This window comes from Dendrobates tinctorius, unplaced genomic scaffold (genome assembly GCF_039654945.1).
Source record: "Dendrobates tinctorius isolate UK_male_01 unplaced genomic scaffold, ASM3965494v1 ptg000089l, whole genome shotgun sequence".
Classification (NCBI taxonomy): domain Eukaryota; kingdom Metazoa; phylum Chordata; class Amphibia; order Anura; family Dendrobatidae; genus Dendrobates; species Dendrobates tinctorius.
Window position 1 is genome coordinate 5,950,700 of NW_027361757.1, and position 14,385 is coordinate 5,965,084.

Here is a 14,385-nt window from a genome sequence, read left to right on the forward strand (position 1 = left end):
GGGAGCCCTCGCTATTTTTTACAACGATTTAACCCCTTAAATTAACACCTACACCTCCCAAATTTTATACACAAACCCTCATATAATTACTAGTGAAAGACATATAAAAAGGGTAAAATTTCAACCTATGCCCCAATACCAGTGTGTTGCTTAGATGCATGGCCCTCAGTCTGCCTTAGCCCCTCATAAAAAATAATACACATAACATATACATCTGACAGAAAAACAAAGCAAGAAGATATCGTAATTTTTCTAACTAATATGTAATATGTAAGGAGGTTGACCGGACCGCGGATACCTGCATGCCGGGTCCGAAACTATATAGGCTGCATCTCCTGTTCCCGGGGTAAGGCTTGAGGAGGGCGGACCTTCCGGCTGCCCCAGGAGAGTTGGGAAAGCACGTGCAGCAGCGGGAGAAGAAAAAGTAAAAAGCACACGAAAAAGGTCAGTCGGGCGCTGGCACAGAGCAGTGCAGAGGGCAGCGCAGAGGAGAGCAGTGAGCGGTGAACTGGGCTTCGCCTCCCCCCACCTGAGAAGACCGATTTTACAGTAGGTATGATGTTCTTTGGATGCAACTCAGCATTCTGTCTCCTCCAAACATGGCGAGTTTTGTTTCTACCAAAAACTTTTGGAAAAAAAGTATTTTGTCAGCCACGAGTTGTGCATGTTCTCCCACTTAAAAAGATGAGAGAGGCCTGTAATTGACATCATAGGTAGCTCACAACTATGAGAGTCAATTTCAGGCCTCCCTCATCTTTTTAAGTGGGAAAACTTGCACAATTGGTAGCTGACTAAATACTTTTTTTTCCCCACTGTACTGATAGGGAATTTAGATTGTGAGCCCCATCGGGAACAGTGCCAAGAATGTCTGTAAAGCGCTGTGGAATTAATGGCGCTATATAGATGAGCAAAATAAATAAATAAAAAAAATAAAATATATATAGTGTACTCAGAAATCTGTCAATCAGTGGTGTGGACGGAGTTATACAGAGCTCAGCAATCAGAGAACTGCTGGATTTGTAGCAAAGAAAACAGTGAAAACTGCAGTAAAGCAGCCTGGTGAGTGACACATCACTGGAATCAGGTTCTCTGTCTCTATATTTTATAGCAAATCCTGGTGACAGACTCCCTTTAATGTATTTTCTTCACTGTAGTGATGCAGCCCACAATTTACCAGTGTCATAAAGAACAAAGTGTGTACAAAAATTCACAATCCATGGCTGTCTAACAGCAAAAATATTTTCATTTAGACTTTAAGGAGAGACTTGAATTACATCTTCAAGGATTCTGGCCCCTGTAAATGAGATCCCTAATAACATTGCTTATGGTTCTCAAAAATTCATTGTTTACACGCTAATAAAATTGTAGGTGGTCATATAGGTGGCTCAGTGGTTAGCATTGCAGCCTTGCAGCATTGGGGTCTTGGGTTCAGACATCTGCAAGGAGTTTGTATGTTCTGTCCGTGTTTGTGTGGGTTTCCTCCTGGTTCTCCGGTTTCCTTTCACACTCCAAAGACATACTGATAGGGAATCTAGATTATGAGGACAGTGCCAATAATGTCTGGAAAGCATTGCGGAATTAATGGCGCTATATAAGTGAGAATAAATAAAAATAATACGGTAGTATGCAACTTTGCAACATGTTGAGGTAAGGGTGGAAACTTTAATAGATAGAAGACCTTTTCAAAACAGTAAGCTTTCTCTTGGATATGGCATTATGTTCGATGCATGATCTAAGATTACAAGTAATAAAAATAGTCTGAAGCTATGGGAAAAAAAATGAGAAATGAAGGAAGGACAATGGAGCGGAAAGAATTTTTCTACAGGCAGCATCTGGTGCCCAGATAAGTATTACATCTAGAATTCTAAACATCGATGATACCATTGGCATTTCCAGTTAAGCCTATAAAAATTATGGGAACTGGACCAGTGCGAGCATCTGAAAAGTTTAATGGCAGAATTACAAAAATATCAATTTAATTTTCGTTTAAAGTTTTTTGGTTCCTTTAAAGTTGCCAAAAGAAGTAAATGACAATTCAGCACACCCATAATAAACAAAGAACTCAATGGTAACACTTGCAAGCAAAAAATATTTACAAATGTTTACATTTTCAGACATCTAGCCATTCCTTTGCATTAATTGTATTTTATTTCATTTCATTTCATTATGTATGCATTTTTTCACTTAAAGGGGTTATCCAGGACTTGTAATATTTTTGTGTAAGGGGCTAAAAACTAAGAGGCAGGTAGTTGCTAACTGCCTGCCTGTTCTGCCTGGCGACAGTTTGTTGACTTAACCAGCGATCCCCATGCTTCATTTCACCTCTCGTCACCAAAGAAGTTTTTTCTCCTCCGATCTGGTCTTTTGAGTGGGCATCACTGCCGACGTCATGCTGATTGACAGCCGGCTCCCCACAGTTAGGCAGCAAGGAGGAGGCTGTCAATCAGCATGACAGTGACAGAAACGCCCCATCAACACAGCTGAGTGGACGCTGCTCTGTAGAAGTGATGAAAATGTGGAGCACTATGTGACTAACCTCATTGATACTAGCAGATTAGCAGAGAGAAGGAACTGGCTTAACACTTCACAAACAGCCCCCCGAAAAAAATACATCAATATGCGACAACTCAGCTGACAGATATGAGCTCAAAACATTATCTTCTAATTCTCATAAACAAGTATGGCACACATTCAGTATAGCAAAAAAAAAAGCCAATATACAAATTTCAAGAATAAAGAAATTTTCATAAAAACCTCACTATGTTCAGAAGGGTGAGGACGTAGTTCTGCACATGCTCTTTTCCATGGAAGCGCACAACAGAATCATCCACTGCTAGGAGCACCTCTATGTTGTAGTCATCCTTCTTGGCGTGACGTTTCTTGCGTTCGATGTCCCATAAACTATCCTGCACTGAATCCAGCGCAGACGGGAGGTCCCCCACTTCACTCTTTGCAACTAAAATTAAAAGGGGGGGGGTTCAAATTATGGTACAATATAGACATTACACAAGTATTGTCCTAGATGGCGACTTCCACTGTACATTTACACATAATATCTTTGATTGTGAATCGCCTTGTATCTTTAAATCTTTTTATTGTAACATGAATATGTATGTGTTAATAGATTTTAGAAAATTGCACAAACACTTAAGTACTTAAATCCAAAAACTGGTGAAAATAGCATATATTTATGTACATTAGCTGTCTACAAATAGCTGAAGGGATGTCACAGTGAAGAAGGATCATCCTTATTCTCATTTGCACATGGAAACACGAGAAGCAATGGGATGAAACTGAAAGAGAGAAGATACTGATTAGATATTAGAAAAACACTTTTTGACAGTGAGGGTGATCAAAGAGTGGAACAGGCTGCCACGAGAGGTGGTGAGTTCTCCTTCAATGGAAGTCTTCAAACAGAGGCTGGACAGACATCTGTCTGGGATGATTTAGTGAATCCTGCATTGAGCAGGGGTTGGACACGATGACCCTGGAGGTCCCTTTCAACTCTAACATTCAATGGTTCTATGATGTAAAGTGCATGTTCACAATGGGCTAACATTGGGGCAATGTTAGTTGTAACTATTAAATTGAGGCAACTGTGGTTTCAAAGGATTCAAAGGATTTTACAGTAATAAACATTGATAGCTTATCCTTAGAAATGAGATTAAATGTCAGCACTAGGCACAGCCACATGTACTGTATGTATGAAGGGTTTTGTTTGGAACATTTGAGGAATAGCAGTACTCCAAAATGTGCCACAGACCTTTTCCTTTTCTGACTGCCTGGAGTTGGAGCCCCTACCAATCTTATAGTGAATTCCTGATTGCTGTATATTGCCAAAGAACTTTGAGAAAAGGCCATTAATTCATATTCCTGGAAACATTGTTAAAGGGATTCTCCGGAATAGAAAAGAATACATAAAGAATATATTTCAAAACAATTAGCAAATATTAGCTTTTATCTTGAAAAGTAAGCACTATAGTATGTTAAGATGGCATTTTTCTTCTTACAGTGATAGAACCAACCAAAACAACCGAAAACCATGAAATGCCAAAGGTGACCAAGAAGAGAGTTAGGCTGTGTGCCCACGTAGCGATTTTTAAGCGTTTTTGCAGCGATTTTCGGCGCTAAAACGCTGCGAAAACGTTTAAAAATCGTGTACAGAACACCCCCCATGCATTCCTATGGCATTCCGCACATGCTGTGCTAATGCTGTGGTTTTTTCCGCGGCGGAATCGCATAGCGGAAAAAATCGCAGCATGCTCATTCTTTTGTGCGGAATCGCAAAGAATTGCCGCGATTCCGCACCCATAGGAATGCATGAGAATCGCTTACTTCCCGCATGTGGCTATGCCCATCATGCGGGAAGTTAAGCGTCTCATGTTTGGTTGGTACCCACGGTGTGGAGGAGAGGAGACTGTCCTCCAGGCCCTGGGTACCATAGCCCTATAAAAAAAGAATAAAAAATCGGGGTATATTTACCTTCCAACATCCAGCGCTGCATTCCCGGCCTAAGCGTTCCCAGTAATGCCTTGCGGCAAGGTCCTGTGATGACGTAGTCTCGCGTGACTCTAGCGGTCTCGTGAGATCGCTATAGCAACGCGAGACTACGTCATCACAGGTCTCGCAAGGCATTACTGGGAACGCTGAGGCTGGGAATGCAGCGCGGGACGCCGGAAGGTAAATATACCCCGATTTTTTTATTTTTTTAAGCATTTTAACATTCTATCTTTTACTATTGATGCCGCATAGGCGGCCTCAATAGTAAAAACCTGCTCACGCTTGTCAAACACTATGTTTGATGAGTGTGACCAACCTGTCAATCACTTTCCAAGCGATGCTTCAAATCGCTTGGAAAGTGCTTGAATATCGCAAGCGAAAATCGCGGCAAAATTGCGAACATAATCGCGGTAAAATCGCAGTGAAATCGCGCGGAAAAAAACTCGCGATTTCTGGGAAGGAGTCCGGTTTTTAGTGTCCGGAATAAAACGCTACGTGGGCACATAGCCTAAATGATAATATGCCTTTATTAAATAAAAAGTGACAATAACAAAAGCATTGTGCACATATTAGGACAAAAAAATACCATTAATAAATTACATATGTATAAGTAAAAACATGCAGACCCACTTAGATAATACTAAGAATATACATCTAATAGGGGGGTAATCTTGTGCTCAGACTTTTACAGACGGTTCAGCATCTTATACTTACCTTGTAATGTCTTCACTTCCAGATGTCTCTGGATCCCAGGATTCCAATCGGCGGAAGTTCACCGACTGCCATATTGGGACACCTAAGTGATGGGTGTCTCAATATGGAAACTGCTGGTGGTACCAGCCTCTTGCGTGGTGCCACCAGCGGAACACCGTCGCACCACACACACACACACAAACACACACTGTATATGCCGTATGAACCACACACACACTCTGTATATGCCGTACGCACCACATACACACACACTGTATACACCGTACGCAGCCTCTTGCCCAGTACCACCAGCGGAACACCGTCGCAAACACACCGTCGCCAGGATCAGCTGAATGATTCACTGACCGCCGCCATCTTTGAACCGGAGGAGCGCATGCGCAGTTTTAATGTGATCGCTGCTATCTGTCTGCACAAAGATGGTGGCATTCTGATTTACTGCGCTTGCATGGAATTCATTTGGCTGATCCCAGCGGCAGAGGAAGCCGGTCACATTAAAGGAGTTTTCCCATGAAGGAAAGTTCATTTTAAATATTGTCTGTGTCTGACCGTGTACGGAGCATACCACATCTCCTGGGCAGGGGAGGAAGCAAAAGACAATACAGACATTACAGCAGGGGATCACAGAAGATTTATTTTGTGAGGAAAAATATTTCAATAACTGTTTTTAAACAATATTTTATCTCACAAAATGTATCCTTTGTGATCTCCTGCTGTAATGTCAGTATTGCCTTTTGCTTCCTCCCCTGCCCAGGAGCTGTGATATAGACAGGTGAAAGAAGAGAGCACAGACAGGAGAGGTCAGCACATGGGGAAAGAGAGAGTGGATAGGTGGGTGAGCACATGGGGGGGAGAGATTCTCAACGCTGCAAAGCCTGCACCCATCATGACATTACCGCCCTCCCGATGCTATCGGGTCTCCATCTTCTATCTCATATTCCTCAAGTGTGAAAAAAACAGGACATAATGTGCAATATCGGATAAAAACTGAAGATATAAGAAATATAAAAATCACATTAAAGTGCCTGTGCTCCATTCCATAATGTGCTCAGGTATAAGAATGTGTAATATATAAATAAATAAACCAGGAACAAAAAAAGATTGCAATATCCTATATAAAGTGCTAGGTGCAATGAGACAAAAATACAAGGAATATACGCTCGGGTCACAGATATTGGTGTGATTCAGCTTTCTGATATAAATAACTATAGCCACCCCCTGACGAAGGAAATCTTTCCGAAACGCTCGCAGGACGTGGTGACCCTTAAAGGTATATCATCCACATATCTTATTCCTTGTATTTTTGGGGAGCTTCTTTCTGCACATACTCACAGGCAGCTGACATTGTCATAAAATTCTTGGATGGGTAATTTAATTTACTATAATGAATACATCCCTAGACAAAATGAATGTGGTTTGCTAAAGGTATTTAGGCATTTACACTTAATTACATTTTCTTTCTTCCTTATTTTTTTCTATTCCTGGGAAGCCCAATTAACCCAGAGTGATATAAACTAGAACTTCAAGGCTAGCTGACATTTAGCTTTAACTATACATGCAAAAGGCACAAGGAAGACAGCACATGATTTTATTTTAGTTACCTTCATTATGCATCTCCCCTGGACTTCCAGTTTTATTGTATTGAACAGCAGATCTCCTGTAGACGACATGAGTACGACCATTCTCTTCATCTTCCTGTCGACCCCTTTCTAAAGGTTCAATAAAGAACTCGCTACTGTCAGTTCTTATCATTCCAGACTGAAAAATATATGTGCATATAATTAATTCTTGTTAAAATAATTTAAAGAAAACATAATAATTGATGCAGAATGGTACTACTACAGTACTTGGCATTGTCTACATCTCTTATTTATTTTCTCGGGAAATATTAGGAGCTGTCATACCCGGCCTGTCTGTCATTCATGGAAAAACACAAGGATTCCACTACAGAGAAGCAGATACTATCACTACCTCAGGGCATACTACTGCCACAAGAAAGAATAATCTACTAATACTGCCATACAACCACAGAGCGGAACATACTAGCACCCAACATACTGTAAGGGTATGAACTGTCAGGTGCCTTCCCTCCTGAAAGATGCCGTTTCCAAAATGTGATGTCACTCTGATGTATTTCTATGGAGTGATTTAATATGTGAAAAATGCATAGGACCTTTTAAACACTAATGTAACCAATGTGCAATGTTAGTAATGTATAATACAATTTATGTGTAGGATACAGGATTAAGTTTACAGCATCAGGTGTAGGATAGGGCTCATTGTTTAGAATAGGGATAGGAAAAATTCAGTTGTGGGCATATTAGATATAGGAAGTGGGTTTGAAAGTTAGCATACAGTTAAAATTGTTGGGACCAGCCCACTAGGGGAAGGAAAAGTTCAGACAAGAAGGAGAAACACTCCTGATTAGATTAGAGAGTATGAGAGTTCAGTGTTAGTAAGAAGAAAAGTGAAGTTCAAGGGCAGTGGGATGGAAGTATGAGAAGTACCTATCGTTCAGGCAATATGGGATCCTGTGGGACTCCCTGTGGACTTTCCTGGAACATCCAGGCTAAAGTCAGTGGCTCTGGAGAGCGGTTACATTACTTCCATAACGTGGGAGATGGAGGGAAACGTGTGAGAGGTACATGAAGAATCCTGTGAGTACTGCGGAGCCTATCAGAAAATCAGGGTCTAATAAGTGGAGGGATAGAACAGGCTGAAAGAATGAAAAATGTGAATGTATACTGTCCAGGAACCTTAGTAACAGAAATGAAGCTTGTGCCCAATACAATATGATGACATCTACTGAACTGAGACTGCTAAGTATAGTTGGACTGGCTAAGCATAAATGGGTATCGTCTGGTTTATGTGCGGCTGTTCCAGGAAGCAAGGAGACAGCGGGGGCCTGCACCGAAACGTGAGTGCTCTTCACCACACATACAGCACATGGGAATCGAGACACTGTTTATTTGTGGGGTGTCAAGGTGTGGGAATACACCAGCCCCTCGCCCATGAATACCGCCCTGTACAATACCACAAAAAAGAAGCAATACAACAAAAAAATGAATGTAACACCAGACATAATATAGCGTGGGATATTTGGCAGCTTACCTCCACCAGCGTGCACGGAGCAGTCTTGGTACACCGGGTAGTAATCCAAAAGAAAAAGTGCGCCAGTATAGGGATAAAAAAGTTTTACACCTTTATTTGCATAAGTATTAGAAAATCGACGACAGACAAATTTGAATACTACAATATGTTCTTAGTAGTATCTCAGACTAAGAAAATATTGTATAGTTCGAAATGCATCAGAGATTATACTTTATTTGTATGCCATGGATTTTTTAGATGTATTTAAATAAAGACTGAAAACTTTTAATCATATGATGGAGCACTATTTCTTTGAGGCCACTTTACATACTTCCAATGAGAAGGCGTTACCAATACAACCATAAAAAAGAATATAATACCACACTATGTTACGCATGTGGTTGTGGAACCACTGTGTCTGGGTCCGGGGAGAGCCTGAAGGGTGTAACTATGTGAACATGAGCCATACAGTAGATGGCGTGGTTTGAATTGAATCTAGGTGGACACCAGGTGCTACTCCAAGATGGACCCTCGGAGCCACGGCTGCTGAAACCTGGCCAGAAAACCATTTAGCAGTCTGTATGCAACAAGAAAACAGAAGCAGGATCAGGCACAAGTGGGACTGGTACAGGAATATGGGATGCGCACAGGTTTGGGATCACTGGTGCAGGTACACAGGAGTGGGATCAGATGGGTCAGGTACAGGACTAGGCGCAGGCAGGGCAGGTACATGTATATGTACAGCGGGGCGGACAGGATCAGGTACAAAAAGCACAGGAATGGGGACCTTACAATTAGGTACCAGGATATAGACTAATAACTAAAGTTGCTAAGGCATCTCCCAATAGGGGACAGAGCCTTAAATATCAGATGTCTCCTAGGGATTGGCTGGGGACATCTTTCTGTCTTTTACAGGTGACATCGGCATCAACGGATTAGACGTCAAGGTATAACTTTGCTTTTTTATTTTTATTTCAAGTAAAGGAGTGTCATTGTTTCAATTAAAGGATTTTATTCTGGTTGTGTTTTTTTACAATCTAGCTATGGGGTTAGTAATGGTGCTGTTATATTAATGCCTCTCCATTACTAATCTCTGGGCTTAAAACAGCTGACATCAACCCCACAAATATTACCCCACGTGCCACTCCACCAGGGCAAGTGGTAAGAGCAGGGCAAAGTGTCAGAATTAGCGCATCTAATAGATGCCCCTTTTCTGGGGTTGCTGCAGGCTGCTATTTGGGGGAGACAATATCCACGGCCCCTTACCAGTCTGAGAGTACCAGCCCCCAGCTGTCTGCTTTAACTTGGCTGGCTGTCAAAAATCGGGGGGCCACATGCCTTTTTTTATTAATATTAATTTAAATTCAGCGTGCAACCGCTCTTTTCTTGATAACCAGCTATGATAAAGCTGACACCTGAGGGCTGCAGCCTGCAGCTGTCGGTTTTGCCTGTGCTTGTTATCAATATAGAAGGGACCTCAAGTTATTTTTTTTTAATTATTTTTGTTTATAGCAATACTCCCATCAGCAGTGCCTGCTCTTGCAGTTATCGGCAACAACGGGTATACGCTGATGAGAGTAGTACTCTTTTATCAGCACTGTCTGTGACCGGCGGATTTTTACCCCTGGTCACAGCTGCTGGCTCATGCTGTCATTCAACAGTGTGGGAACCAAAGCTCTCTGATCGGCATTAATGATCTTAATGCCGATAAGAACCCGTGTTTGCTGCGCTGACAGTATGGAAAACAATGCATGCTCGGGCCTCGCATTCATCTGAATGGGGCTCAGGTTTGGGTTCAGGTACCATTCAGAAGTTGAAGCGGGGGAGTACTCATGTAGGGACAATAGACTTCCTGCTTCTACATAGACCAGAGAAAAGAGAAGAATTTACTGGATAGAAAAGCAAATTGAGCAATTGTAAGTGCACAGTGCCATTTAGTGTGATGACTGAAATATAGTAAGAGGATCAAAACTTTGATGGGAGTGTTTCTTTAACCTAGGAAACTGCATTTCATAATGTACAGAATAAACTGTTGGTGTATTAATCAAATGCCCGCCGGATGTTTGACCAGAGTATGATTAGCATATTGTTCTTGCATGAGAGAAAATATGGTCATGTGACCTTAGCCTTAGAGAGGTTACTTATCTGACAATTAACTTTTTTAGCCCTATTATTCTTGTGTGCAATGCTACACACTGAAGAGTGACGCAGTTTTTGAAAGAAAGCAGACATGTTTTTCTGATCTCATACAATCCCTTTAACAGTGCCACGTATTCCTTATTCATAGACAGTGATAGAAACCCTCAAGAAACAACAGCAAATGTTATGTTTTGTAAAAACATGCTGCTTGTATAATTTTACTATAAAAAACTGCCTGTAATTCTTGTCAACTTGTCTCACGCACTGCCGTAATAACACACCTGTAAACTTCCTGCATTTGGCGTAATACACAGAACTATAAAATTCATGAAGCACAAGCTGCAGTCATATATGAACCACGCACACTATTCAGATGGTCTGCATTAAAGCAAAAATTGCCTGAAGTGCTCTAGAGCTTTAAATAGCTGCTGTTAGCTAACAGGGCTACGGCCAAGACTGGCCGTGTCTTACATTTTCTGCTGCAGATTTCAGACCATATGGCTGCGTGATGTTTTGTTGTGTACGAGTATAAATCATTCTGAACTTTGTAATAACGTATTACTCAACTGTAAGATTATGATATAGATACAAGGTCATCAAGTCATTGCATGTAATAGAATTTGGATTGGTTTATTTTTGGGCCTATGGGATAACGTTGTCCCTACCGTAAATTATAAGAATAATATAGGTAACTTAGGAATCTTGTGCCTATATAAAATCATGGCTGAGACTGAGTGTACAGTAGGTGCATTTCTACAGGTTCTAAAACTATGAGACAGCTCCAAATATTCTTAAAGTGAACCTGCCATCAGGTTTTCTCAATATAAACTAAAGCCAACACCTTTAACTGGTCTTCTACTGTAGTCCAGTCTAACCAGCACGGTCCGGTCAGATGGGCATAGGAGGTCTAGAATCTGCGTTTCCGATTTTGGCAGAATTGCCATCCTCCTGCCTTGAATAATGTGGATGACACATGCTATGTCATCGATAAATCCCTGCGGATCTTGCGCCTTTGTCTCCTAAGGGCAGAGCAAAGTTCGGGAATGTGCTTGAGCCTATTTACCGGAAGTAAAGTCAGTGCCGGTGCATGTGCGTTACAGAACTTAGCTCGCTCCTGTAGGACAGATCTAAGTGTGCCTGCATAGGCCTGCGATCCATCTGAGCATGTGCAAGTTTCGCAGATATCTGTGTATGATGTCGGATGCGCCATCCTCATCAATCAAGGCAGGGAGACAGCGATTCTACCAGTAGAGGAGGTGCAGACCTAAAGCCCCAATTGGAATACGACATGGGAGATTGAAAAGGTATTTTTTTTTAGATACGCAGGGAGAGTTGGGTCTTATTTACAAGTTTATGTGCTGTGATCATAGACCAGTAGTGGCTTTAGTTTACTATAGCAGCAATAGAAGTTACATGGCCAAAGATTGCTGTATAATACTGCTACATTGCAGCCAAATGTGAGTGAATGGGGACATATTGCAATCATAAAGTACCCTAACCTCAACAAGCAAGTCACAAAAAATCCAACTGTTTTTGACATTTTATGACTTGCTTGTCACTGTTGACCTTTTGGATCAGATGCAACCCCATTCTCCAGCATTATGCTCCAATTTAATGGTCTCGTGTTCAATGTTGCAGTGTAGCTCCAGCCAAAAGGACGTCTATCTCTTAAAAAATTCCCATTTAATGATAACTGCAAGTTCAATGAGTAGATCATCATTTATCCTCAGCTCTGATTTGAGCTAAATAGCATTTTATTCCACTAAATACAAAATCTTGGGGTTTTGTAGCGCTCATCTTGGTAATGTTAGGAGTAGAGGTTGGTGATAGGCTCATTAGGACAGCAAACAAATTACACAAAATAGCATATTTGATTTTAAATAAAAGTATATATATATTTAAACCAAATTTAAATTAAATAAAAATGAAATAAAAAAAGTTTTTAAATCAAATAAATGATTTTATCGAACTGCAGAAACTCCAAAGTGTAAGTATCTGACTATGTTCCATTGCCAAAAAAACACATCAAAATTGTAAACTAGACTTGTAGAAGCCAAGCTAATAAGCTAAGCTTGTTTGGCAGATTTTTGGTCAGTATTTCACATCAGTATTTGCAAATCAAAACCAGGAGTGGGGAGCAATCAGAGGAAAAGTATACTAGAATCACGTCACCATCACCACTTCTGGATTTTTGATCGACTCCTGATATAAGCTTACAAATACTAATATGAAACAGTGACTAAAATATTGCCATGTGAACGTAGCCTTACAGCATTTATAGGATTATATGTACAATTACAACTATGTTCAAATAGTCATATTCATATAGTATTCAATTGGGAAGCAGATGAGGGTAGATTTGAAAGCTAAATCCATTGACACCTTTATATTTTCTATGTATTGCTGCATTCCAAAGCAAACAACATTATTATTTATATGCCACCAAGGAAAACATCTGCAAGGAGTTTGTATGTTCTCCCCGTGTTTGTGTGGGTTTCCTCTGGGTTCTCCGGTTTCCTCCCACATTCCAAATTCATACTGATAGGGAATCTAGATTGTGAGCCCCATTAGGGACAGTGATGATAATATATGTAAAGCGCTGCGGAATAAGATAGCGCTATATAAGTAATGTATAATAAATAATATGCAAATGAGGCAGTAAGTGCTCTGGGCGTGACAAAGCACTCCCTGAGCCTTTGCCTCCCGAGGTTGTTTCCCCACCTGGCACCAGCCACTTTAGCTTGAATGATGGCTCACTGTCTGATTTCCTTGCCTGGCACGTGACGTCACACAGACAGGGTGTGATCAATCAAGCTAAGAGCGCAAGTGGTATTAGGAGAAATAGACCTGAGGGATAGAGGCTTGGGAAATACTATGTTGGGCCTATAACGCTCTGCTTAATTTGAAAATGAATTAAATAAATGCAGCAACATACAAAAGAAATAAAGGTGTCAATTGATTTAAATGTCAAAGACCTACAAGCCCATTTATGAGGTTATGGACAGATTTTATTTAACTGTAATAAAGAGAATAGTCGCTATGAAATATGGAAAATAACAACCAAACAACAAGATGGATTAAACAGGAAATTTACAAAAATACCATGAATAAGATAGAGCAAAAAGGAGAAAGACTGTGGTAATTATAATAATAGCTGATATCAGAGGGAGATCCCTGTTTGGGACCACCTTCTATGAGACAAAATAAAGAGTCACTTTGTAAGCGCTTCTCCTACTCTGGAAGAGTAGGGTCATTAGAAATGCCATAATACTGCATTTTCCAGTATGTATAGTCAAATATGGTTTTCCTTGGCAATAACAGCTGATTGTCAGGAGCTAGAGAAGCAGGTAAGTTATGCATAAAATTACTTGATTCATTTTTACCATCAGGGATTTTTTTCATATGCCAAAAATAAACTGCAAAGTTTGTCCTACCTATTGCATTGTTAAAACCGAACAGCACAAGAATAGCTCTAGGATTTTTCCAGACCCTTATACTTGTATGGACGATTTTGCGCCATGACTCAAATAAAAAATGGACATGTCTCTATGATTTTTTTTGCAGACTCTCAGTCCGCAAAAATAAAAGTGGGCATGTGAAGATCGCTATTTATTATATCAGTACGTGTTCTATCAGTAAAATCCACAGATAGGACACGTATATGACTTACAGATGTCTGAAAGTGGTCTAAGGCCGTGTTTCCACAGAGAATATTTTTGTGCTGTTCGAATATTTTTTAGCTAAAGAATAATTTTTTCCTACTGGCTGCAAAGTGCCAAAATATTCAACACGGTACAGACTATTCACATCTAGCCACAATCTTATTTCTCAGAAACACATACATGCAAGAGCCAATTTAATAGGAAATTACCCAATCTATCTATCTATTGTTTTTAAAGTACGGGAAGAAACCAGATTACCTAGAGAAATCCAAACGTCATTGGA

General features: G+C 40.5%; 1 protein-coding gene across 1 annotated transcript in view; it reads right to left on the bottom strand.

Moving 5' to 3' along the window:
• Nucleotides 1-14,385, bottom strand: part of ADAMTS14 (ADAM metallopeptidase with thrombospondin type 1 motif 14) — a 296,983-nt gene that overhangs the window by 218,692 nt on the left and 63,906 nt on the right. The window contains exons 3-4 of the mRNA XM_073585783.1: nt 6,813-6,969; nt 2,760-2,956 (exon numbers count right to left, since the gene is read on the bottom strand). Of these exons, the coding sequence (XP_073441884.1) occupies nt 2,760-2,956; nt 6,813-6,969 (354 nt within the window). The remainder of the gene's footprint in view (nt 1-2,759; nt 2,957-6,812; nt 6,970-14,385) is intronic.